The following is a 27,130-nucleotide window of genomic DNA, read 5'->3' as shown; positions in this document are numbered from 1 at the left end:
GACATTTCCCATACACACTGGATAATTTGTGAGGAAAACTCTCATCAAAACACCAAGAGGCTCCTGATCCAGGTCTTAAGGTGCAGTAAAAAAGGAAGTGACATCAGAGAGCACCAGTGGAGCTTATTTGCAGCTCCACACATCACTTTCAGAATGGAGCATTGTTGTTGCAGAGCTGCACAATACTACCTAACAGCATGCAGAGGTACTGCTGAAAAGTTGCAGGATCTGGTCTGAAGCCTGGTGGAGAGTTCACAAGGTGATGAATCTGAGGTAAGAATATCAGAATGTAACCTGCATTGCTAGACTCTCAGGTCAGCAGACTGTCATTACCTCAGTAATTCAGATGCAAATTATATGGTGTCTGCTTACTTTTTACCTAGGTGCCTTCATCTATAATGCATTACCATCTACCTAAAACTTCAAAAGGATTATCTCAGGTTCAGGAAATACTTTACACCCTGGCATTCAGATAATCTCATTGCAGGAGCAGCAAATTTAAGATTTGTTCCAGTCCTGCGGGTCAAATGCCAAATACCAGCATGCCCTTTACACCCAAGCTCTGGATTTCTTCATGCCCAAGGCTTTGTCACAACTTAGAACCTCTAGTGCTACTATTTAAATGACATCATCACAGAAGGTTTGTTTGGGACACATGGGACACAACATCTGGAGCATCGTAGTCACTCATTAGCTCCAACTTAACCAACGATTGTAGGCCTCCTTTGGGTGGTTAATAGCATTTAACAAAAAATAATATCTACAGATAAATGATTTCTGTTCTGAATAGTAAGGTAGTGGAAAGGTATGCGTGTATGAAGCATTTTTTGCAGTACACATCTAGCTGAAAAATGGCAAAGGGTACAGCAGGCCAAAAAAAAAATTGCATTAAGTTGCTCAAGGATCAAAAAAACTGTGATTAAGTCAGCGGAATATTCAGGAGTTGACTAATTGGACCTCATTTCTACTAATGGTTCCATTTCAGAAATGTATTGTTGTGCATTTTGGCAGAGAGAATTTTTGCATTGGGGACTCTGGTTGAGCTGCCACAAAAATAGCAGGCAAATTTTAGGAACACTCGTTAAGGTTTTGCATCTGTATGGGAAGTGATTTGGAAAAAGCAATGTTGATAGATTTCAAAAGTACACCAAAAGGTGTGCATGTCTTTTTAGAGGTAGAGACGAATTTGAACGTGTTCACCTTACATATTAGCCATGACAAAGTAATACAAAATTTGCAAGCTAAAATAAAATTTGATCAGTGGTAGGTGATGCTCATCTAAGATGCGTTTCAATTATTTAGCTATATTTTTGGGGAGGGTAGTGTTCTACACGTTCCGACATTCTGATCAATGGTCATCTCAAATCACAATAACTTTGACAAAAATTAGTTCATGAGTTTCAAATTATAAAGTTAATGAAAGGGGCTGGCCATGATAAAAATCAAGTTTCACACATTTAGATGGCTTTTAGGCAAAGTGCTGCGACTCTTAATACAGATGGCTACCGATGGGTGTTGTCGGATTTCAAGATACATTTTTTTTACCTCAGCAGCTACGTACTTGCAAATGGTAGTGGAAACCCAACTTGTTTGTGCAGGTTAGTGCTGTGAATCTCTAGACACAGTGTATTCAAGTAAGCATTTACCATGGACTGCATTTACCATAAAGCTAAGGTGTGAACTGTGCTCGGAGGTGATGCGGTGTGCTCCTAAATCCCTTCATTTTGAAAAGACTCCCTTGAGTCATTGAGCTGACGAGCCTTTGGTGATTCACTTACCCGCCATTGAGAAGTACTGAGACCTGAGAAGTTTGTGGCAGCCTTCTCAAGCAACCCCTGATTAAATTCATCTTTATCTCGTGTCTAGAGATTTACAGCACTAACCTGCAACAACTTAGATTAAATACTCCAGTAAATATTCAAGTAAGCACTTACAATGAACTGCATTTACCATAATGCTTAGGGGTGAACTGTGCTGGGAGGTGAAGCGGTGTGCTCCCAATCCCCTTCCTTTTAAAAAGACTCCCTTGAGTCATTGAGCTGGCAAGCTTTTGGTGATTCATCTGCGTGCCAGTGAGAGGGACTGAGACCCGAGAGGATTGTGGCAGCCTTCTCAAGCAACCCCTGATTAAATTAGTTTTTAGCTCTAATGATGAAAGGTGATATCCAAAAACACATGCCTAGAGATTTAAAGCACTAACCTGCACCAACTTTGGTGAAATACTCCAGTAAATATGCAAGTAATCATTTACCATGAACTACATTTACCATAATGCTAAGGGGTGAACTGTGCTGGAAGGTGAAGCGATGGGCTCCCAACCCCCTTCATTTTATTGCCAAAGCTGAATCAAGAAGGTATCCAAGAATGGACACCAGATTTCATGTGATCTGATTGTAGGATTGTTTTAGGTTTGTTTTATTATTTAAAGCTGGAAATGAGCGCTTTTCACAATTTTAATGTTATAGTCTCCAAGGTTGCTTTTTCAACCTAAGATTAGGTCATTTGAGAACCCGAACACCATCCAATAAATAGAAAGGTGTGCTGAGAAGTAACCCTGAATCCTTTGATTAAGTGAGAAACCTAGACCTTCCTCAGTATAAGTGTGACTTCACATCTTCATTTACAACTAGGAATGCGACATTCCTTAAATATAGCAGTAATAAGGCCAATTAGTGGTGTATAAATCATTGTGAAAATCAATGTCCAGGAAGGTGCAGAGTTTTCGGAAATGGCAAACGGTCCCTTTGTGAATGTATACGCGCAAATATATATATTTTTTAATGATAAGAAAACTTTTAATTTTTTTCTTTTAAACGTATCCTGTTTTATTTTAAGGAAAGCAGTTTGCATTTGAAAAAAAGTTGCTTTATTTAAAAAGCAATCAGACATGATGGTCTGCTGTCCTGAGCAGGCCACCATCTCTGCGACTGTGGGTCATTTCTAATGGGTCGCAAATTGCGACCTGCCTCATGAATGAGACAGTCATTTGCGACCCCATTGATAATTTCTAAATTTGTCTGATACACATTAAAACATTCCGTTTTCTGAGTCACAATATGTGACCCACAAAACTGAAAGGTCATACATCCAGGGCCGGCCCTAGGCATGTGCAAACTGTGCACCTGCACAGGGCCGCCAAACCCCAGGGGCCACCACGGCGAGGATCGGATCGGAAGGATCACTGGAGTGGCGTCCCCCTGGCAGGATTTGGCAGCCTCTGGGCAATGGCAGCGTGAGCATTGTTGTTTTCACTCAGTTTCACTTGCCCAGGGCTGGACAGGACACCCCACGAGTATGGAAAATGTACCCTTAACCCAAAGGTCTAGAAGGGCACTTAAAGGACACACAGCCAGATTCGTTGGGAAGAAAAATATATGGGTGAAAATTAGAGGGACAATAACATGTATAATGTGAGCCAGGACATCCCTGGGCAGAGCTGGTGCCAGATGCTGACCAGAGTTTCTGCAGTTGAATGATTGCACGGATGTGATCCTCGGACAGGTCAGTGTTGTAAAGCACTAAAGAGACGCAGGGCCGGCCCTAGGCATGTGCAAACTGTGCACCTGCACCGGGCCGCCAAACCCCAGGGGCCGCCACGACGAGGATCGGATCGGAAGGATCACTGGAGTGGCGGCCCCCTGGCAGGATTTGGCGGCTTCCGGACAATGGCAGCGTGAGCGTTGTTGTTTTCACTCAGTTTCACTTGCCCGGGGCTGGACAGGACACCCCACGAGTATGGAAAATGTACCCTTAACCCGAAGGTCTAGAAGGGCACATAAAGGACACACAGCCAGATTCGTTAGGAAGAAAAATATATGGGTGAAAATTAGAGGGACAATAAGATGCATGTGAGCCAGGACATCCCTGGGCAGAGCCGGTGCCAGATGCTGACCTGAGTTTCTGCAGCTGAATGATTGCACGGATGTGATCCTCGGACAGGTCAGTGTTGTAAAGCACTAAAGAGACGAGGCTGTCCTTCCACTGTGTGAGGAAGCGAAGGTCAGACAGCTGGATCCCAGAAAGGTCAAGGGCGGTCAAGCAGGTCAGAGGTTGAATCAGTCTTTTCACGTCCACTCCTTTTGTCACGCTCCCGACATTAAGAAGTCTCAGGCGTCTGAAATCCTGAAAAGTGAAGTCCTTGACTCGAAGCTGCCGGAATGGGTTCGCCAGGCAGTCGTAGTCCTCGGAGCCACCCGCATTCTCCTCTTCGTAGAAAATGTTACCGCAGCGGAAGAGACTTAAGGAGCCCAGGGTGGGGCTGAAGTCAAGCAGTGTCTGCAGGCTCTTAGCGGACAGCTTCTCACAGTTAGTAAGGCAGAGTCCCACCAGGTCCTGGAAGAAGAAGAACAATACTGTGACAATGCCTCAAAAAGACTTCCACTTGTCCCTCTCAGCCTCAACAGACAGAGCTTTCTTCTCCCGTGGCTTGCTCCTAAGGTCTCGTCACTCTGAACTTGGAACCAATTCACCTTTCTTTCTAGCCCTTACCTTTCAAGAGGTACCAGGACACGTCCCATTCTCCTTTTTTAAACATATCGTTATTGGCATTTCTTTATACATTCTACATCACATAATATTTGTCCAACATTTGTCATGATATCTTCGTGTAATTGACATGTTACAGAAGTTGCTGACATTGCAAAGCATCATTGATCCCTGATTAACATTTATGAGCAGGGTATGACAGCTATGATGTATGCCAGCCCATTCCGCCCATTCCAAAGCCGAGAATTCAAATATCTTTCCTCATGTCTGTCTCTCCAGCAGTGTAATGTACTGCCCTTGTATGTTGGGGTGAGTGTGTTTGGACAGGAGGTGTTGCTGCCATCTAATAATCATATGTAATGGAAATTAAGAGAAAGTGAATAATGCTAAAATATCTAATTACTTGGCTTAACTAGTGTCACCTTCCTGAGCTCAGCCCCGTCCGGACCCCCTCTTCCAGGGCCCCCACCTACGCTCCCTGCACAGGGCCACCATGAGCCTAGAGCCGGCCCTGAGAGACGAGGCTGTCCTTCCACTGTGTGAGGAAGCCACGGTCAGACAGCTGGATCCCAGAAAGGTCAAGGGCAGTCAAGCAGGTCAGAGGTTGAATCAGTCTTTTCACGTCCGCTCCTTTTGTCACGCTCCCGAGATTAAGAAGTCTCAGGCGTCTGAAATCCTGAAAAGTGAAGTCCTTGACTCGAAGCTGCCGGGATGGGTTTGCCAGGCAGTCGTAGTCCTCGGACCCACCCGCATTCTCCTCTTCGTAGAAAATGTTACGGCAGCCGAAGTGACTCAAGGAGTCCAGGGTGGGGCTGAAGTCAAGCAGTGTCTGCAGGCTCTTAGTGGACAGTTTCTCACAGTTAGTAAGGCAGAGTCCCACCAGGTCCTGGAAGTAGAAGAACAATACTGTGACAATGCCTCAAAAAGACATCCACTTGTCCCTCTTAGCCTCAACAGACAGAGCTTTCTTCTCCCATGGCTTGCTCCCAAGGTCTCGTCACACTGAACTTGGAACCAATTCACCTTTCTTTCTAGCCCTTACCTTTCAAGAGGTACCAGGACACGTCCCATTCTCCTTTTTTAAACCTATCGTTATTGGCATTTCTTTTTACCTTCTACATCACATAATATTTGTCCAACATTTGTCATGATATCTTCGTGTAATTGACATGTTACAGAAGTTGCTGACATTGCAAAGCATCATTGATCCCTGATTAACATTTATGAGCAGGGTATGACAGCTATGATGTATGCCAGCCCATTCCGCCCATTCCAAGGCTGAGAATTCAAATATCTTTCCTCATGTCCGTCTCTCCAGCAGTGTAATGTACTGCCCTTGTATGTCAGGTGAGTGTGTTTGGACAGGAGGTGTCGCTGCCATCGAAGAATCATATGTAATGGAAATTAAGAGAAAGTGAATAATGCTAAAATATCTAATTACTTAGCTTAACTAGTGTCACCTTCCTGAGCTCCGCCCCGTCCGGACCCCCTCTTCCGGGGCCCCCACCTACGCTCCCTGCACAGGGCCACCATGAGCCTAGAGCCGGCCCTGATACATCTGGCTCTTGGCACCATACCTACGGCCCCATATTTCTTAATCACAGGTGTGTATAGATGTGAGAATCTCTCTGTTTAAAATATAGAGCAAGTAAGGACCTTGTGAAAACGCGAGGGAATATCCATATTCTTTTATCTCAAAGACTTAAAGCTTCCAGTATTGTTTTTCGTCTCTTAGAAAGGAGAAAATCTTCCTTCCACAAAGAAAAATATGCGTGCTTTGACAACTATCTCTGCTGACCAGATTAGTTCTGGGAGGAAATTGTGATGAGCCAGAGAATTAACCTCTTACAGCACACTTTAATAGGAAGAAAAACAAAAATCTCTTTTGCAAAAATATTTTGTAGCTAGAAGAAAAAGCTTTAGAGCCGAATTCACAAAGTCATTTAGGAGTATGTGTGGTAGGAGTGCTGTGATATTACTTCAAGTACTCCTAAACGCAATTCACATAGGTAAAGAGGCTGAGAACTATGCAGCACATAGAACTATGCACTCATAGTCCTACGTTTTAGGTTTAAATGTGGTAGTGGAAGGAAAATGTCAAATTTCTATTACAAGATTGGAAGAGGAAAGGGAAATCAAAGAGGGGCCAGGGTGGGGTATACAGATAAAAACACCTTCAAATGGCATGTCATTTGCACTTCACAAAAGTTACATGTGCATGTACTACTGCGCAAACAGGCTCAGAATATTACAGTCAACACGTGGGGTAAATCGCTCATGGAGAGTCAGAGGTACTGCAAAGCAGTAACATGCAAATCAATTGAGATGGGGGTAACACTACAAGCACAAAGCCCAATATCTAAAGAAAAATACGGAAAAAAATGGTCATATAACTTTGGACATCGCAGACACCTATACAAATTAAATTGTAATATATTTTAAAACTATTTAGGAAAAAAGTCATTAAAGTTAATGTAATAAAAGGTAATATAGCTTTAGACACTGCATACACCCATGTATATCATATTGTACAAAAAATTAAAAAATGAAGTAAATAAAATATAAGGTTATGCACAAATAGGTCATAAAACAACTATACAAATCACAAATATAAAAGTACACATAGTGGTTACACATATATAGAAAATCTGAAATATACACATTCTTATTGAATCATATGAAACTGTTCTGACAGTGCTCTTCGATAGTCTAGAGGGGAGCAGTGGTGGCTCCTCCGCTAAGGCAGATGAGCGACAGCCCACTGATTCAAAAGAAAAAATACAATGATAATAATATATAGTTATTATCATTGTATTTTTCCTATTGAGTAAGTAGCTCGTGGGGCGGGGCTGGGCAGCGCAGGGAAGGAGTGATTTGTTCTCCTTTAGTGTGCATGACTGTTTGGTCGAAAACAGTCCTGTCTACTTTGCATCTTCCCCACCAGGCTTGCTTTACAGAGCCTGGTGAGCAACATGTACTGCCTCCCAGTTCCCATCTGAGCACCACGGTTTGGCGGTCAGACCAATAAAAATGCTGCATTGCAGCTGGCTATGGGGAGCCTGGTACTTTCTGCGCTTCCTGCTGCCGGTGGAAACAGGAAGACGAGGACGAAGGAAAGGTGGGGGTCAGCCGAGGTAAGTTTTTCTGTTTTTCTCTCATTTCCTTCCCACCCCCTTGACCGCCCTCCTACCCCCACCTCACCACTCATGATCAGTAGCAGCTGCTACTGGAGAGGAGTATTGTGTGTCTGTGTGTGCAGGGTGGAAGCTACTGAGTGTGGTAGGTGGTAGGAAACCAGGCGTCAATTTTTGTACATGTTTGGGCAGGGGAGTAAAGTATTGAGAGGCACCTCCCGTGCCTAGGGGCAGGGTGCCTTTAGTGGGATTTCGGGCAAGAGGGAATAGTTTAATTTCCTGGGAATTGGTCAAGGGGAGGCTCACCAAGAAATGTGAGAAGGTAGGAAGGGGCTCTGGCGATCCCTCCCCAAAGTTTTTTTTTAAATTAAATTTGTACTTTATTACTCCTTCAAGTCATTCACACAGCCGTCAGCGCCTACAACCCGGAGGCCGGCCGCAGCAACAGGTCACACCCAAATCCCTGAGTATAGTTGATACACACAGCCACGCTACCAACAGCCCGGAGGCCTGGCGGCGTAACAGTAGGTAGAAAAGAATGTGCAATAAGAACAGTCCATGGAAGCAGATTATGAGTGACCTCAGTATGTCAAAGTAAGGTCCAACCGGCGGCGCTGGCGATGACACTTCCAAGCGTAGTTCAGTGTGCCGAGATAGCACGACCAGTATAAACATGTAGTAGCAACTGCATGAAGACCCAAGGATGAAGGCTGACGACAGGGAAGAAAGGAAAATGGTGTAGAAAAGAACCAAACCCTACTCTAACATAAACCCACCCACCCCAGTAACTAGCCAGACTACCTAAAACCGTGTCCACTCGCCCACTCCCACCAAACACCACAACCACAACCCCACTAGTGAGCCAAGGCTGCCGACTCAAGGGCCCACGAGGGCAGAGCAAAGTTCAAGGGGGACGACGTCAACCGCCGCCCAGGATAGTCTCCTCGATCACTCACCCAGTACACAGCACAGTTAAAAACCCAGGCACAATCCCTCCCCCATCGACGACACAGGAACATTCAGCCACCATTCTCCCCCGAATCAACCACCGCCACCCCATTCTCCAGCAGTACATCCAACTCCTCCCCCTCAAGGTCTGATTCACTGTCCCCTTGCGCGCTCTGGAATGCCTTAAACAACCCCCAGAAATTCTTGGGGCGACTCTTCGGTGGAAGTAGTTCACTATACACCTCCGATTGCGTGCAACAGTAAAGTAAGTCCGCCTCCCATCGCTTCTTCGTAGGAACTGGCCCCCGCATCCAGCACAAGGCAACCAGACGTTTGGCCACCAGCAACGCCATGTCTGCAAGCCGCCGCATTGCCACCGGTAGCGGCTTGGAGAAATCAATCAATGCAAGCGCCGGGCAGGGCAAAATCTCCTCACCTAATATAGAGGTAAGATCCGCAAAGACCTCTGTCCAAAACTTATGGATGTGAGGACAAGTCCAGGCCATATGGAGAAAATCAGCCGTGGGAAAGTGGCAGCGCTCACACTCTGCTGACTCCCTCAGCCCATACCTGTGCAGCCTTTCAGGTGTGTAGTAGACTCGCTGCAGGTATTTAAAGTGAATCAGGCGGTGCCTACTATTGAGTGAAATCTTTCTAGTGTTAGCGGAACAATAACGCCACATCTCGTCCGAGATAGGAGTTTGGAGGTCAGCTTGCCAGGCCAACCGGGCCTTGGACGGGGGGCACTGCCGATGCCTATCACCCAGTGTCCTAAGGGCCGTGATCAGTTTACGAGAAGAGGGGGTCTTGATTACATACGAAAGCTCCGGCACCTCCTGCGGTTCCGCCAATTCCGGACCCAGTGCGACTAGCGCCGCCTTACGAACCCTATGGTACTGGAAGCTATGTAATAGCGTAGCCCCAGGGCAGGACTGGAGGGCCTGCTGCGACGTCTTCAGAGTGCCATTTACGAAGAGATCTCCCACCGTGACAATGCCCAATTCACGTAACGCTTTCAGGACCCCTTTCTCCGCCAGTGGAGCCAACCAGACTGCCCACTCCACACGTAGCAGGGGTGAGTACAGCAACACACTCTCTCGGGAGCTTACCAATGCATGCCAAGCATGGTTCGTAGCGGCGATAGAGTCCAAGTTGCCGACTCTACGATCGGCTGGATAGCATACCGTGGCCGGGAGAGGGACAGGGTCCGCAAAGAGGCGTTCCAGCTTCACATGAGGGATGCCAGGATCCCCATGAATCCATGTGTGAAGATGCGCTCCCTGAGCGATCCTATAGTACAGTTCTAGGTCTGGAGCCCCAAGCCCCCCTTGCTCATACGGAAGAACGAGTGTTTGCCATTGCACCCTCGGCTGTTTGCCCCCCCACGCAAGGCGAATAAGTGTCTGGGTAAGTTGCCGGAAGAAAGCCTTGGAGAGGACCACAGGTATGTTCGTAAATAGAAAAAGAAACCTGGGGAGCACTACCATTTTCATAAGCGCTATCCTGCCCATAAGAGAAAGCGGGAGCCTGCACCACACTTCGACATCGTCCACCAGTTTGGAATAGGCAACCCCATAGTTCTCTCGTATCAGGACCTCCGGGTCAGTGTGAACACGAATCCCCAGATAACGTATGGAGTCCGCAGTCCACTGCAATGGGTACTCCGAGTCGAATGGGAGCGTCACCGGAGTCAAGGGTAATGCTACCGATTTATCCCAGTTGACTCGAAAGCCCGACAGGGCCCCGAATCTCACCACTTCCCGCAGCACCGACGAGAGGTTTGCCTCCGGGTCACAGACATATAGCAGAGTATCATCCGCGTATGTCGAGATACCAATCTGGTACGTCGGAAAGTTTATCCCCTCGAACCTATGATATTCTCGTATAGCGCGAGGGGTTCCGCCACCATGGCGTACAGCAGCGGAGAGAGGGGACAGCCCTGACGGGTGCCCCTTCCAATCTCGATCGGGGCAGTAACCAAGTTCCCTATTTTCAGCCGCGCGGTAGGCTTGTAATAGAGAGCTCCCAACATTTGCAGAAACGGTTCACCGAGTCCATACTTACGGAGGACTCTGAGCATGAACGGCCACTCAACGGAGTCGAAGGCCTTTTCCATGTCGAGGAAAATGGCTACCGCCTTATTTTCTTGCTTGACATGCTGTATCGTGCCCAACACCGTGCGGATATTATAAGTGAGATTGCGTGACGGGACAAACCCAGCCTGCTCTGGGGCAACTAGTTCCGGAACCAGAAGCGCCAAACGTGTCACCAGTACCTTCGCATACAGTTTCGCGTCCACGTTTATCAACGACAGTGGCCGGTAAGAGCTACATTGATTAGGGGGTTTACCTGGCTTCGGGATGGTAATAAGCAGCGCCTCCCTCATAGATTTCGACATGCTGCCCTGTTGGCAGATATCATCAAACAGGAGCATCAGGTACGGGACAAGCTTATCTTGAAAGGCTTTGTAAAAAGCCACTGTGAGGCCATCCGCACCAGGAGCGCTACCAGACTTCATACCTTCCAGCGCTTCTGTTATCTCCTCTCTCTGAATTGGGGCCATAAGAAACTCTCTCTGCCAGTCGGCCAGGAAGGGCATTTGTATGTAACCTAAGTAGTCGTCGATTTCCTCCTCAAGGTGGCTAGACCTCGATGAGTACAGAGCCGTATAATAAGAGTGAAATTCCGCCAGGATATCCTGCTCCTCCGTCACCACGTCCCCAGCAGCCGTCACAATCTCTTCAATTACTAATGGGGGCCTGCTGTTGCGCATCAGTTTGGCTAGGAGAGCACCTGGACGCTCCCGTTCACCATACGCGCGCGCTGTGGCGTATTTACCCATATGCTTAATTTCCCTTTCCGCCTCTTCTTGAAATTCCTCTAGCAGGGGCTTAAGCTTGTCTGCGACCGTAGGAGTACCCGAGTCTCCCGCTTGCCGTTCCAAATCAGATAGTTGTGTTTCAAGCAGCTGCAGCCGGCGCCTGATAGCCTTGAGTACTCCTGAGTGCCTTGCCATCGTCATCCCTCTGATGTATACCTTAAACGCATCCCAAAGCACCTGAACACTATCTACCGACCCCACATTAGTCGAAAAGTAAGTCTCTATGTCCTCTGCCAGTTCCCCTCTGAAGGCTTCATCAAGTAGGGAATACGGAGGGAACCTCCAGGTAAACAGGGGAATCCTCCTAGCAGGGGCAGCCAGAAGCAAGAGTAGTGGGGAGTGGTCAGACAGTGTGCGAGGCAACACCGTACACCCCTTCACCGTATCAAGTAGGGAGCGGGAAACAAACCAGTAATCTATCCGCGTATGCAGGTTATAGTAGGCCGAGTAATGGGTGAACCCACCCCGCCCCGAGTGCCTATGTCGCCACACATCTAGCAGGTCAAGTTTCATACATTCCGTCAACAGAAGCAACGCCGATGCAGCCGGGGACCTGGGGGGGCCCGCTGACCTGTCTAATTCCGGGTCCAACACTAAATTGAAACCCCCCCCCCACAGCATCCTAGAGCCCACAAACTGCCTACAGCTGTCCGCTAGTGAGGTATAGAAATCAGGGGAGTCGTAGTTGGGGCCATACACATTCACCAGCAACAAATCATGACTTTTCCCAACACAACGTGCAATCACATACCGACCCTCCGGGTCCACCGCCACCTGCCGTAGTGACAGTTGGGACTTGGGATTGGCCCAGGTGATTACCCCCCTAGCATGTGTGGTGAACCCCGCAGCAACACACGCGGTCCCAAGACCCCTCGTCTGCAACATAGGACTGGACAAAGGCAGATGTGTTTCCTGCAGCAAAGCAAGGTCAATCCTGTGGCGCTGCAAGTACGCCAGGACCTTCCTAAGCTTACGGAAGTCGTTAAGCCCTCTCACATTCCACGATAGTAATCGTAGAGAGCCTGGGTCGCTCTCCGGTCCTATAGTCTCAACAGTCGACATAGCAAGTTAAAGATAACATCAGAGCAGAGCAGACGGTACATCAGACACCTTTCAGTAGTTGGCTTAAACAGACCCCCAACCCAACAGTCCCCAACCCCCTCATAACACATGAGCAACAATAGAAGAACAGGACAACCGATCGCCCACCCACAGCCGACCAACCCCAACCCGGTCAGACAGAGCATGTCACTACCCACCCCGTACCCACCCCGACACAACCCACTACAAACCCAAAGACCCTCTAGAGAGTCAAAAGCCGAAAGCACAGGGGCAGAGGTTCCCAGCCAGACAGCAATACAATCGAACAGGAACCAGGTACCACAGTAGCCCCCCGTCACACCCCTCAGTGTCTTCGGCACCCCACCCCAGCCCAAGCAAGAAAAGAAAAGCAGAGTGTCGGATAACAAGTCCCACTGTCTTCGAGCAGCACCCCCCCATAATGAAAAATCAAGCAGCAGACCTCAGAAAGAGCACGACCCAGCAGCCTGACTCAGGTCCCAATAGTCAGATCCCATAAAGCAAATAAGAGGTTCATCGGACCTGAAAGTGCAGCACAACCGCCCACGATGACTTAGCCAAGCCGGGCACAGGGACGAAGGGCGGTTCACCCCTGGGCATCCAGAGAGGCAGCCTCCTCCTCGTCTGCACGCTGACCCCTCGGACTGTTACGCTGTTCCTTGGCCCATTCCTTAAGAGATTTTTTCAGGTCCGCTGGGTCCGTGAAAAAATGTGAGTGCCCCTGTTTGTTGATCCTGAGTCTCGCCGGGTACAACATGGCGTAATCCAGGCCCATGTCCCTCATCTGCTTCTTGTAAGGGGCGAAGCGTTTCCGTTCCTCCTGTACTCTCGCCGTGAAGTCAGGGTAGAGGGAGATGTTCATGCCCTCAAACTGTAGATCCCCTTTCTCCCTCGCCAGCCGTAGTGCCAAGTCGCGGTCCCTGTAATTCAAAAGCTTAGCAATGATTGGTCGCGGTGGAAGGCCAGGCTGCGGTTTCGGTCCCAGAGTACGATGGGCCCTCTCAACGATAAACATGGGGGAGAAGACGTCCTCCCCCAGCAGCGTGTGAAGTAATTTCTCCACAAACAGCTCCATCTTGCCAGTGTTGGTGGATTCCGCCACACCCGTGATGCGGACGTTGGAGCGCCGTGAGCGAGCCTCCAAGTCCTCCGTCTTGTCCTGTATGACCTGGAGTAGGCGACCGAACTGCTTACGGTCCTTATCCCACTCCGTCTGGGCCTCTTCCGCCTCCGTCAGCCTTCGCTCCGCCATATCGAGCCTCTCAGCATGTTTTTCCACTCTCTCAGACATCCGGTCCATTCTGAAGGACAGGGCATTAATTTTCGTGCCAATCGCGGACATACTTTCCTGCAAGCCCTTTTCCATAGTACAGAGCATTTCGCGAATGTCCGCGCAAAGCGAGCTATCAGCAGCTTGCGTCGAGGTCTCCGGAGGCGCCCCTTCCGCGCCCCTCGGCTTCCGCTGTTCGAACGAAAGCTTTGGCTGGTTTCTGTCGCCTTTCCCCATAGCGATGTTGATAGGACGTTGATGAGGCACGATGCGGGTGGGCGCCGGGGAAGCAAACTCCGTTGTGCAGTTCGTTGCGTAGCAGAGAATGGAGGTCAAAATGGCGGCCGCAGGCAGCTAGGTACTGGTGGGTCCAGGGGGACGATCTCAGCCGCAAGGCACACACCACAGCGTAGGTCCCACCGCTGACCGGTGAAAAGTACCAACACACTTCAGCACACTTCCCGGCCCCTGTACGCCGCCAGTGCCCAAGCAGTTCAAGGTGGAAATGTCCTCCGCCAACCGGCGTCCGTAGGATGCAGTTTCCCGCCGCAGGGCTCCCGGGCCTCTCCGGAGCGCCCCAGGCCACCTCAACTAGTGCACCGATCACACACCACCAGGAGCCGTGCTACAGCGTCCACTGACCAAAGCGCTGGGGCGAGCTGCTCTGGGAGAGTCACAGGATAGGAGGCAGTCCGGCAGCCCGAGACCTCACAGGCACTTCATGCCGCACCTAGTGTTACGCAGGGCGGGCAGCCCCAAGGATAGTCCGTGGATTGCGGCCTGGTCCGCCACGCCAAACTCCGCCGGCCCGCAGATCGCTGCCACCACCGATTTCGATCGGGGAAGGTGCCCCCACTAGCTCTGGGGATCGTTGAAGCGATATCTGCCCTTGCAAGGGCCAGCGAGGCGCCAAAAAGGATATCTTTGTCGAATATTAAAGGGGCTTAGGCGAGGAGCTCAGCGCTCACACGTCTTCCATGGACGCCGGCAAGCTCCGCCCCCCATCCCTCCCCAAAGTTAATAAAAGTTCTGGACTCAAGGGAGTTGCCCTCTTCGTCCTCTCGCCTCAGGGTTGCCCGAGGGGCGCAGCTGGAGCAACTTGAGTGGAAGGAACTGGCTGGCGTGCAGGGCATGTAGTGATTCTCCCAGGTGAGGTGAGGTGCCTCACAGCATAGCAGTGTGACAAGGACTGTGTAGTGGTGTTCAGTAGTTGGGGAATGTTTTTAAAATGCTTGTGGTCGATGGATGTGACGCGCTGGGCCCCTAAGGAAGAAGAGATAGTGCGCTAGTGGCGCGAGGAACGCATTTATGCATTTATAATGGTTAAGGTGGGGGGCGCGATGTAATTGATTGCGGCTGCGGGGTTTCAAAGTCTACCAAAGAGGAGGGAGTGACGCGAAGCGCGCTCATATGCAATTGGTGATACGGTGAGCGATAGGATCGGAGCCGCGATGCACCTGCTTGGTGCCTAGGTGGAAGGTGAAAGGTTCCCCTTTTTTGTGGTTGGCTGACACGGGGATAGTAAGTTCCTGGAGCAGGCCCGGAGGTATGCTTTCGTTTCAGGGCTTGTGGTATGGAGGGCGGGCAAACGGTTGTGGCGCACCCGTTAATTAGAGGAGCTAAGAACGCCTGCGTGAAGCGTTGGCAGCAGGAGTCTGTAGAAGGGTGGGGGCGAGCATTAAAGACGCGACATGCATACCCTTTATTAAGTGCCTAATGAGCCGGGAGCACATGTGGGCATAAATTAGGGTTCTGGTAAAAAAGAAAAAAATAATAATAATAATACAGAGGGGTGGTTTTGACAGTTGGCAACCGGGTGAAGGCATGTGCGGGTGCGTAAGAGCAGGCGTGTACATGCCATTGTACAGGACAAGAAATACAATTTAAAAAAAGGAAAAGGTGAAGTTTTGCATGTTTCTCGTTCAGGGGTGGGCCTGCATGTTAACAGATGGGGGTTGCATGAAGCATGGTGCTGTATGGCTCCGCATCGCTGGCACTGGCGCCATCAGCAAGTATAACTTGGCACGGGCCGGCAGAAACCAAGGAAAAGATTTTCAGGGGCGAATATGTGGATGTTTTTGATCTGATCAATGCAGGGGTGGTCCCAAGGAAGAGCAGGGCAGGCAAAGAAGGTGAATTTAAACAGAAGAAGGTTTGGGTGGAATAGTCGTTAAAGAACTGTGGGACCGGTTTTGCTATTTATGCAGAAATCATGGTTGAGCGGTTCCCAGCGCTGGCGACCCAGTTGATAAGCTACATGTCATTGATTCATGGGGCAGCTTCTGAATTTCAGGGCACGGCCTGGCCGCAATATGACACCAAATTCAGGCAGATGAAGGCAGTGAGGCCGGAAGTGGTTTGGGATCAGTGGGAGATCAATCTATGGCATGGGGAATTTTATTCAGCTGCGCCAGTCAGGAAGCCCATGCATTCCTTTGGGACAGGGGAGCGGGGATAAGAAGCAAGCATGTTGGCAGTTCAACAAGAACTAATGTAATAGGTGAGCAGCATGTAAGTTCAGGCATATATGTTCCTTCTGTAGAATGCAAGGGCACCCAGTGTTACAAAAAAGTGGGGAAACCGAAGGTACAGCGCACCCCTGCCAATGCACAAATCAAGGGCCGCCCTGCCCAGCCATCATAACAACTTGCCTACTCCCATACACCTGCATGTGCTGGCCCACCTGCTTGACAGATACGAGAGGCGGGCGGAAGCTCACATTTTGTATCAGGGTTTTAAATTTGGCTTCCATATCCTGTCTAGCGCCCCACCCACCACAGTTCCCCCCGCAATCAGCTCTCAGTGCTACAAAATCCATGGGGGGCCAGAGAGAAAATGATGAAAGAAATAGCTCTGGGGAAGGTGGCTGGGCCCTTTCAGCAATTGCCAATGCAGGACTTAGTTTGTTCGCCACTGGGCCTGGAACCAAAGAAGGAGGTGGGAAAATATCACCTCATTCATAGTCTATCCAGTCCACATGGGCTGTCAGTCAATGAGGGGTTAGATCCAGATTTGTGTGCAGTGCGTTACACCACTTTTGACACAGCTATTCAGAAATTAAAAAGGCTAGGTGAGGGTGCAATGATGGCCAAGTCGGATATTAAGTCAGCTTTTCGCCTCCTGCCAGTGCACTCAGAAGACACTAAGTTGCTAGGTTTCACGTTTGAGGAGAATGTCTCGCGTGTGCGGTGTTTTAAACATTTAGTAATTTTCTGGAATAGGCAGAGCGGGATGTGGTGGCAACGCAAGATGTGGTGCATTACTTGGATGATTTCCTGTTTCTGGGTCCACCTAGCTCGCCAGCTTGCCGGGAGGCCTTGTTGGGCTTCCAGCGTGTAGCTGAGGCATTGGGGGTACACCTTGGCGGATGGAAAAACGGAAGGCCCAGCGACCTGCATAACTTTCCTGGGCATTGAGATCGACACAGTGGATGGGGTATGCAGACTCCCCCTAGACAACATAAGGGCTATTCAAACATCAGTAGACAAGTGTTTAGGGGCACGCAAGGTTACCTTGCACCAATTGGAGGTTTTGGTGGGGCAGATCAATTTTGCACTGCAGGTGATGCCCATGGGCAGGGTCTTTTCGAGGAATATCGCCAGGGCAATGTCAGGCTTATGGACGAAACACCATCACACTAGGCTATCGGCAGAGGTAAAGGATGACTTGAGCACATGGAGAGATTTCTTGGTGCGTTTCAATGGGTTGGTAATTTGGCAACAACCAGCACAAGTGCACAGTGAGCTGGAGCTTTACACAGATGAAGTTGGCAGTGTCGGGTTTGGGGCAGTAGTAGGATCAAGGTGGTGTAAGCAGCATTGGCCAGCGGAGTGGGTCAGGATGGGGCTGATCAGCAACATCACATTCTTAGAATTAGTTCCCCTTATTGTGGCACTTCATTTGGGGGGCACTTTGCTGGAAAACTAGCGTTTCGTGTTTTGGTCAGAATGTATGTTGGTAGTGATGGCAGTGAACAGTCAAAGGGCAAAATGTCCGTGGGTGCTCCGCTTGCTAAGAGAACTGGTGCAGGGCTGCCTCAGGCGCAATGTGTATTTTACTGCCAAACATGTACCAGGTGTAGACAACACAGTAGCTGATGCGCTATCTCGTTTAAAGTTGACAGAATTCAGAGCTCGATGGTCGCAAGCGGACGTTCAGATGATGGTCTTCCCGGAAAGCCTGTGGAAACTTGGTGCCCCATTGCTCCTGACCTGATAGCGGCTTCTGTTGCGCCCAAGACTAAGAGTATGTATGAGAAGGCTTGGCAGGTATACTTAGCAGTCCTAAAGCGGGCAGGGTGTGCGGAGGAATATACACCGCAGGGGGTGCTTCTTTTCATAGTTCGTCAGAGAGAGAATGGAAAGTCACTGTCTCTGGTTAAGAGGCAGTTGTCTACAATTGCCTTCTTTGCAGGATTGGAAGGGGTAACGGACCCCACTACAGATACCAGAGTCAGAAGGGCTATGAAAGGTTGGGAACGGCTGGCACTAAGGAAGAAGGATAACAGGAGACCCAAAGATGCCAGTAGGCTGGTAAATATCTTGGGTGTGTTGCCGCAGGTGTGCGTGTCATCATACGAGGCACACCTGCTGAGATTAGAGTAATCCTTAGCCTTCTAGGGGGCAGGTGGACAGGAAAGGGGGAATCAGCATGGGAGATGTGGTAGTGGCTGCTGACTTACTTCAGGTTAGAGTGAGGAGGTCAAAAACAGACCCCCTAGGGAAAGGTGTTTGGGTCCAGCTAAGAGCAGTCCAGATGAGGCCTGGTTGCAGAGAGGATAGGCTTCTTCTACATGCGAGCGCAACACAGCTGACAAGATTTCAGCTATCGCAACTATATAATCGAGCTCTGGGTTTGTTGGGCGAGGAGACTGCTCGTTTCATCGGAAACAATCAAGAGGGTGGGCAGATGGACTTCATCTTGCGTTGAGTGATACGTTAGACCACAGCTAGTTTGCGCAGGGGTCAGGGGTCGGCGGCCTTGTAACTATGCCCTTCTTCTTTTTCTTTCTAGGACTCTCATGCAGTGGTTGCCAGGCGGTGGATGCAGGTATGCTGGTGTGGAGATTCTGTCATACACAGAGCACAGCAATGGTTCAACAAATCCAGGGAAGAGAGAGCATGAAGGGCCAAGCGAGTCAATCATCATTGGATAGGGATTGACGGGCAACTTTTGAAGGATCTCACAGTGCATTTTCAGAGTGCGCTAGGTTGCGGCATGCCCATTTCAGACGTGCTGGTGATTTATTCTGGAGGTGAAAGCATGATTTCGGGGGCAGGAGGGGAGTGAAGGAGTCTGTTCTCTACATTCTCATGGGTAAGGAGGGCCTTGCCAGACACCACCATATTTTGGTCAGTGGTGCTCACACGCAAAGTGTGGGGTGACAGTACGCGAGCAGCAGCTGTGAACACGTCTGTGAGAAAACTGAATCGGGAGGTAGCAAAACTGTTGATAAGTTGTCCGATACATTGCATTAGGCATAGCTGGTTGCAGGCATTAAATTCGGATTATTATCGGGCAGATGGGGTGCATCTGTCCAGGGCAGGGTTTGAATTGTTAGTCCAAACCATATTGGGGGAAATAGCTTTACATCTGGAAGAGGGAGCAGCTTTTAGGGGAGGGCGAATGCGCCAGTTGGCTCCTCGTCCTGTGCAAGAGAAAAAGGGCGGAGGCTCCTTTTGGTGGAGACTGTCTGACCCTGCAACAGGGAGGCAGTCATTGGGGCTCCGGGCTGGCGGGAGAGGGGGCTGTCCTGCTGGTGGTCCTGGACTACCTGACCCTTCCCTAGTAGCCGGTGCTTGGAGGAAGCAAGACGGGGAGAGCGGATGTTCCAGGAAGGCGCCAAGCAGTGCTATGATGGCAGCAACTGAGGGTTAGACAATGGATAGTTACCTCAAATAGAAGTAGCAGAGAGGGGTTGGGTTGTGGCCTGCTAGTACAACATGCCCCAAGAGTGGATCTGGAGATGACGATTTGTATATAAATGGTAACATGTGGCGCAATTGTATACTGTGCAACCTTATGTTCAGCAATGTGTGTTGGTTTGGTTTACTTAAAGTTGGTCAAATGTTCGGAAGCAGAAAGGGCACCAAATTCTTTTTAAATTTAGGGGGAGGGTGGTAAATGGAGAGGGCGAGTGGTATGATGTCAGGACTGTTTCATTTTAATATTGTGTGTGAGATCGAAATGCTGAGGATCGTGTGCGAGGAAGGGTGACAGGACCTCAGCTATTCTTCTTTTATGAGTGTAAAGATGTGCTTAATGTCCAGAGGGTGATAGCTTGGTGGAGGGACACCGGGTGGAACAAAGAGTGGGGAGAAGAAGCAGGGTAGGCATTAGCGTGCATGGCTCCCCACAGACTCTACCCTTGCATAAAAGTTACCAAAAATATGAGACTATCTGGGTGGCCCATACATAACATAGAATTTTAGATGGGTACGAGTGCATAACTGGATGATTTTCCCCTCATAGACAACTCGAGCATAACTCTGTCTATTTGATGTCACTCAGAACCCCTAATTAAAAAGCCTCTCATACTTACTGTTACCCATCAACACATCTATATCTTATGTATGTCTCTCATTGAGAGCTAACATCATCCATAGCAAGCTTCCAAATGCAGATATTTACTGCTAAGACAACATAGCATTGGGGCACTAAAGTTGTTTCAGAAAGCTAAATCAAATTCTAATCAAAATAGATCAGGGTATTTCAACATATATTTAGTTATAAAAAAATGACCACCCTATTACATTTGCAGACATAATTGTCTTAAGGTAAAACACGGAACTTAAACAAATCTTTTAAAAACAAACACGTACCAGTGGTAGAAATGTTGATGTCTTACCATAAATAATATACTTGAGGATAAACTTTTTTTCGTATTGTTTTACAGCAGTTGAATAATGCAAGGTACAAGTGTATGTTCCACTCATTTCTTCTTTGAAGTGTCTGACAATAAGTGTTCCCGTGGGTGTAATCACAACATTGCTGCTGTCTAAGAAAAGAAGAAAAAAGAACATGAGCTGGATATTGTCTCCATAGAAGTGATCCTCCAAAACGAAGTTTGTTCACTGTATTTTTAGGTCTAGCCTAGAGACAGCTTTAGCTGTAACGCCAGGTTCATGTAATTAGAAAATCATACATGCATTATTATTTTTTTTAAACTCTTTATTCACAGCTGCATCATCAGTACAGTGACAAGAATAAAAATCCCTTCTGTAGTACCACAGCCGGCATTTTCTGTTGTCTCCCCCCCCCCCCCAACCACAACAACCCACTTCATCATGCTAATTCCTAAACGAGGAGTCATCAACAATACATGTGTTCTAACTACGGTGTGTAACACATCTCAACCTCTAGTCTGCATTTATATTCAATATCATCGTGGAATCTGAACAATCGGTTAACCCAACATCCCCCCCCATTCTCCCCCACCCCCATACATTCCCCCCCTCCCCTGTCTCGTGGTGATCCGCGCAATTCTTCATCTATGCTCAGGTTGAACTGGCTGTCGGGCAACTCAATATGTGGTGTGCCCCGAAATGGCGTACGGCTCGCAGATGCCAGCTGGTCCCACTTGTGCAGTCTCCCACCCCCACCCTCTAACCCTGAGAGCCGGGCCTTGGTGTTGAGGTTAAATCTATATCCTCAAGCGCTATGAGCATGACCTCCCACTCCTGGGAAATGGGAAATTTTCTGTGGCCCCGCGTTTCCTCCAGACTGAGGGCTGCTCCTTTTGCTCTGCCCCATTTCAGTACCTCCGATTGCCATGTTTGTGGTCCCGGTGCCCTTGGAGATTTCCATCTCATTGTTATTGCCCGTATTGCCAGTAGCATGGCAAAGTCCAATAATTTCAACCGGGCTTTCTGTGGTTTAGACCGCCTGCGCAGTCCCAGAAGACAAGGCATTGCCTCGACCGGTACCGGTAGGTTCGTGACCGTATGGAGCACCCGGCACACCAGTACTCCCGAAGTTTCGTACAGCTCCAGATCGGAGGAACCCAGCGTCTTCCTCTCCACAGCGCGGGCACCTATGAGGGGGGTCTGGGAACATCAGGTGTAGTCTTTTAGGGGTGAGGTATGCCCTGTGCAAGATCATGACTTGTATGAATCTTAACCTAACGTTTCGTGACACCCTCCTGGGATGTTCTAGCACTACATGCCACTCCTTCTCCGTTAGGATTCTGTTCGTGTCCCGCTCCCAGGTATGTTTAAGCGTTGTGGTTGGAATCGCAGCGTGCGCCCTGATGCCAGTGTACAGCCAACGCACCACGTGACTCCCTGCGCCCATGCAGTACAATAGGTGAACTAGTTCATGTTGTGGAGGTCGGAGTCGCTGTGATGCCCATTTGGTGCGTATGTAATGGGTGACAGTGGCATGAAGCAAATACAACCGTGGAGGGGCACCGGTAGCCTGCTGGAAGGCGTGATGGTCCAACAAATTGTCATCTCCAAAAAAATCGCCCACCTCAATTACACCAGCCTCCCGCCAGGGGCGCATCGTTCTACCAGTGAGTCTACCCTGTGGCGTCAGGATTCCCAATAGGGGGATATTATCTGAGTACGCCACTGTTGGGGCCGTGTACGCCAGGGCCCTCCGCCAGCATGTCAAACCCGTACGGAGGTGTGGGGGACATTCCCTAGGCTTGCGGCTCCGCAGGAGTAGTAATGTGTGTAGTTCACCTCAGTTCAGCTTCTCGGGTGTGTAGCCTATTTTGTGCGGGATCCGCCCTGCCGTCCAGTAGGAGAGCCACTGGAGCTGACTAGCCAGGTAGTAACCTTTGAAATCAGGTGCCCTCAGCCCCCCGTCCCTAGGTCCCAACTGTAATTTGCGGAGACCTATCCGGCGTCTCCCATTTTTCTATATCAGAGTGATTAGTAGTGTATTAAGAGTGTCAAAAATAGAGTGGGGCAAGCTTACAGGGATATTGACAAAGAAGTATAGTATTCGCCGAAGCATCACCATTTTGGAAATTGCAATTCGGCCCACTACCGATATCAGCAACGTAGTCCAGAAACCCACCGAGTTGCGGAGTCGTGTGATGGCCCTTTTGATGTTTCCGTCTATCTGGTCCTCAGGTGTCCTATACACCTGGATCCCTAGGTATTTGAACGTAACTGGAGCTAATGGGATGAGATGGGCTCCAAAGGGAATGGGGCCTGGGTGTGGGGTGTCCCGAAAGTAAAAACCGTTAGATTTTTCTGGGTTAATGGCGAGGCCTGAGACCCTTGCAAATGGTTCAAATATGTCATGGATGGCCGTGTGATCTGCCTCCAGGTCTCGTAGGTATAACAGAATATCATCTGCGTAGATCGATATTAGGTCACACATGCCGTCACTCGGTATACCTCTTTGTCCTTCTTTCGTGTGCAGGGCTATGGCCAGGGGTTCCAAAGCGAGTACAAATATCATTGGGGACAGGGGGCATCCTTGTCTGGTGCCCCTGTGCACTGCATACATGTCCGATACTTGACGGCCCGTGCGTGCACGAGCCGTGGGGCAGTGTAGAGCAGTCTGATCCAAGCCAGGATGGAGTCTGGGAGCCCAAATCTCTGCAAGGTTTGGAACATAAAGGCCCAGGACAGGGAATCAAAGGCCTGCCTAAGGTCCAAGGCGATACAGCCCACTCTAGGGAGGGTCTGTGGGGTCATCGCCATGATAGCATGCAACCTTCTTGTGTTCATGGAGGTACTTCTACCTGGAAGAAAACCGCACTGGTCTCTGTGGATTAAGGCAGGGAGGTGTGCCTGGAGCCTCTGGGCTATCGCTTTGCTAAGGATTTTATACTCGGTGGAGAGCATCGATAGGGGCCTATAGTTGGACTTGTCGAGTAGATCCCTACCCGGCTTTGGCAATGAAACCACTAATACTTGCATAGTGGAGTCAGGTAGGCGACCCTCCTCCAACGCCGTCCGGTACACTTTTTCCAATACAGGTACCAGGGTGTCTGAGTAGATCGTGTAAAACTCCACTGGGAGCCCACCCATGCCTGGTGTTTTATTTCAGATAAGGGATTTAATGGCGGCGCGTATCTCATGTTGTGTAATGGGTCCTTCAAGATCGTTCCTAGCGTCTGCGGTCAGTGTTGGGAATGGGAGGTCGGCTAGGAAGGTAGACATTTGGCTGCATCCTCTCACGCAGGTCGCACATATAGCGCCTTCAGGTGGGCACAGAATGCCTGGTTTATATCACTTTGTGTGCCAACCAATTTGCCGTCTCGGGTCCGAATTTGGTTGAGCACCGGGGTATCCGGGCGATCCCTTACCAAGCGAGCCAAAAATGCCCCGACTGGTCCGCCTCAGTATGTTGTCGACGAAGGTATTCTTTGTGATCTATGACCCAAAGCGTTTCTAGTGTGTCAGCGTGTTCTACGTTTTCTCTCTGTAATTCCGCCTTCTTCGTAGGATCAATTTCCACTTCCCTTTCTAGCAACTGTAACTTAGTCTCTATGCTGCACAATTTCTGGCGTATTTCCTGTCGGGCACCGACTAGTTGTCCTATTGCTGCGCCATGGATCACCACTTTCATGGCGTCCCACCCCACCAGATTGGAGGAGGCAGAGTCCCAGTTGTCCGTGAAATAATTAACCAGTGTTTCGGACAAGGAAGTCCGGAAGGGACCATCCTCTAGTAAAAGCGGGTCAAGACGCCAGGTGGGGACTGGGGTCGGAACCCTCCCCCACATAAGGCGGAACACTAGAGGCAGTGGTCGGAGAAAGTCTTGGCCAGATATTCGGGGGTCTCAACCTTCGCGACTATGGAGTCAGAGCATAGGAACCTATCAATTCTAGTGTGTAGCATGTGTATATGTGAATAAAGGGAGTATTCCCTGGCCTCTGGATATAGCGCGCGCCATACGTCCTTCAGACCCCAACCCGCCGCCCATGTTTGGAACAGGTCCGTCAGCCTGGACACCCTAGCCACCTGTAGAGGGGGATGTGATCTGTCTAATTCAACATCTAAAATCATGTTCCAGTCCCCTCCTATGACCCAAGGGATGTCCACCCATTCTGCCAAGGCTAGGCCTACTCTCTCCAGAAATTTATCCTGGTCAAAGTTCGGTGCGTAAACGCAGCCAAGGACTATCAGTGTACCATCTAGTGTGCCCTTCACTAAAATGTATCTGCCCTGGTCGTCCATCCGCTCCTCCAGTGCTACAAATGGTGTACCATGCCGGACCCAGATTGTCGCCCCCCCCCTAGAGAAGGCGGAGTAAGTTGTTGAAAAAATTGTGCCCCTCCACTTCTTCCGCATCTTAATAACTTCAGAGTCAGTGAGGTGGGATTCCTGAAGAAAGGCAATTTGCGTGTGGTGTCTGAGCAGGAACGAGTGTATTCTATGCCTTTTCTGCACTGCCCCCAGGCCCGCACATTCCAGGTTGTAATATTATTGGTGCCAGTTACTTCAGCCATAGTCGTCCGAGCACCTGTACAGAGGCCGTACCGGCCGAATTACCAAATCCCTTCGCCCTAACCACCAGGAGACGTTCCCACCGCAATCACATGCACAAAAACTAACAACAACGGCGCAGCAAAAAACAGAGCTGTGCCCAACAATAAACCAAGGTTGAACAAGTTTGGAGGTCCGGTGCATTCGCCTTCGGGGGGTCGGCCCAGCACCATTTCAGTCCACTGTTCTAGCTGGTGGGCTCTACCGGCTCAACGGCAGGCTGACGGCAGGGGCATGGTTACCAATGTACATTTGCAACAGGCAAGGCATAAAACCCCAGAGCATTCACTCCCATGCAACAGCAGAATACTAGTGTGGAGTGTCTGCCACCCCTCGCCCACCATGGGACAGCATCTCAAAGCATAATAAAGTAAAGATTAAACAGCAATATACAATACAGTTTGTAGGTAGATCAGCCGCTTCCAGCCTGGTCCTCTCTCCCGCAATTGTCCATCACATCGTCAGCTGCGCGTGGTGTCAGGGTGGGGAACAGCAGCACCCTGTGGTCTGAGTCCGAATGGACAGTGCTGTCCTCCGAGTCCGTTGCAATTTTCTGGGAATCTTCCCTGAAAGCAGTCGTCGTCGCCACTGCGTCCTGCTGTGTCTCTTTCTGTTGTTTTCTGGAGGGTCTATATCTTGGCAGTCCTCTCCGTGATTGGGGGATCCCGTCGGGCCGCATGCTTGCGAGTGTCCTGCTCCATCGACGGGTGTCTCCTGCGTGGTCCTCTGGCTTCCGTCTATACCCATCACCTCCAGCCACTCCGAGACATCCGAAGGGCCCTCAAAAAAGTGTGTCTTCCTGTTGTGTATGATCTTCAGGCGGGCCGGGAAGAGCAATGCATACTTGATGTTGGCCTTACGCAAAATCTTTTTCACCTCTAGATATGAAGAGCGTAGTTTTTGGACTGCATTGGTGTAATCCGGGTAGAGGGAGATCTTTTAATTTTCGTATTGGTTGAGGCCTTTCTCGCGTGCTCTCTGCAAAAGGACGTCCCGGTCTCGATAGTTCATGATGCGCACTATGAGAGGTGGGGGGTAGCCAGATTTAGGTCTGCCCGTCGGGATCCTATGCGCTCTCTCCACACAAAAGTGCGGTGATAGTCCCTCTTCAGCAACATGATCACGGAACCATCGCTCCATAAAGACCGCCACCTGAGCCCCCTCGCACCGCTCCAGAAGGCCTATGACGCGGACCTTATTGTGGCGGTTCCGGCCTTCCACATTCAAAACTCGATCTATGAGGGAGGTGACCTGTTGCTGGAGCTGCTGTATGGAGACCGTGAGCTCCGCCACGGTTGGCTTGATCTCCTCTAGCGTCAGTCCGTGGTCTCTGACCTTGTCCGCTAATTTGCCGTGATCCGCCTTGAGTAGGGACAGATTCGTCGTCAGGGTACCCATCTGTTGTTCCAAGATCGCCCTAGAGTCTCTTATTTCCTGCAAAATAATATCCAGTTTATCCATGGGTCGACCCTCCGTTTGGGGTCGCACTGTAGGTGCCGATGAGGCCCCCTCCTCTTTAGTTTGTGGTATTGTATGGGTCGCGGTGGGTCCCCCCAAGGTGTCCGCAGTCTTAACTCCCTTTCGGACCATGGCGCGCAGTAGTCACGGTCCCTCTACTCCCGGGCCACCCGTGAGAGATGACTCCCAGCGACGAAACGGCTGGCCCAGTGCAGGATTGGGCGGTCAAGCCCCTGTGAGGGTTGTAGCTCCTTTGGGCAGTAGGACTGTGCCTGCGCTATGTGTGTCCCACAGAGGGGGGCCAGTCCACCTCCCACTTCTTCCACATGATGGTCCAGCGTGGGTATGGTCGTGGGTGGGGGGGGGGGAGGGAAAATCAGCTGCCCGTGTATGTTGGGGGGGATGGGGAGGCCAGGCTCCAGGG

At 49.8% G+C, this 27,130-nt stretch overlaps 1 protein-coding gene across 1 annotated transcript in view; it reads right to left on the bottom strand.

The window, feature by feature from the left end:
- Nucleotides 1–27,130, bottom strand: part of ZPBP (zona pellucida binding protein) — a 1,007,890-nt gene that overhangs the window by 591,200 nt on the left and 389,560 nt on the right. The window contains exon 4 of the mRNA XM_086964982.1: nt 20,646–20,795. Coding sequence (XP_086821108.1) covers nt 20,646–20,795 — 150 coding nt within the window. The remainder of the gene's footprint in view (nt 1–20,645; nt 20,796–27,130) is intronic.

Source organism: Lissotriton vulgaris, chromosome 4_1 (genome assembly GCF_964263255.1).
Source record: "Lissotriton vulgaris chromosome 4_1, aLisVul1.2, whole genome shotgun sequence".
Classification (NCBI taxonomy): domain Eukaryota; kingdom Metazoa; phylum Chordata; class Amphibia; order Caudata; family Salamandridae; genus Lissotriton; species Lissotriton vulgaris.
The sequence above is the reverse complement of the archived record's forward strand: the minus strand, read 5'-3'. Positions and strand labels throughout refer to the sequence as shown.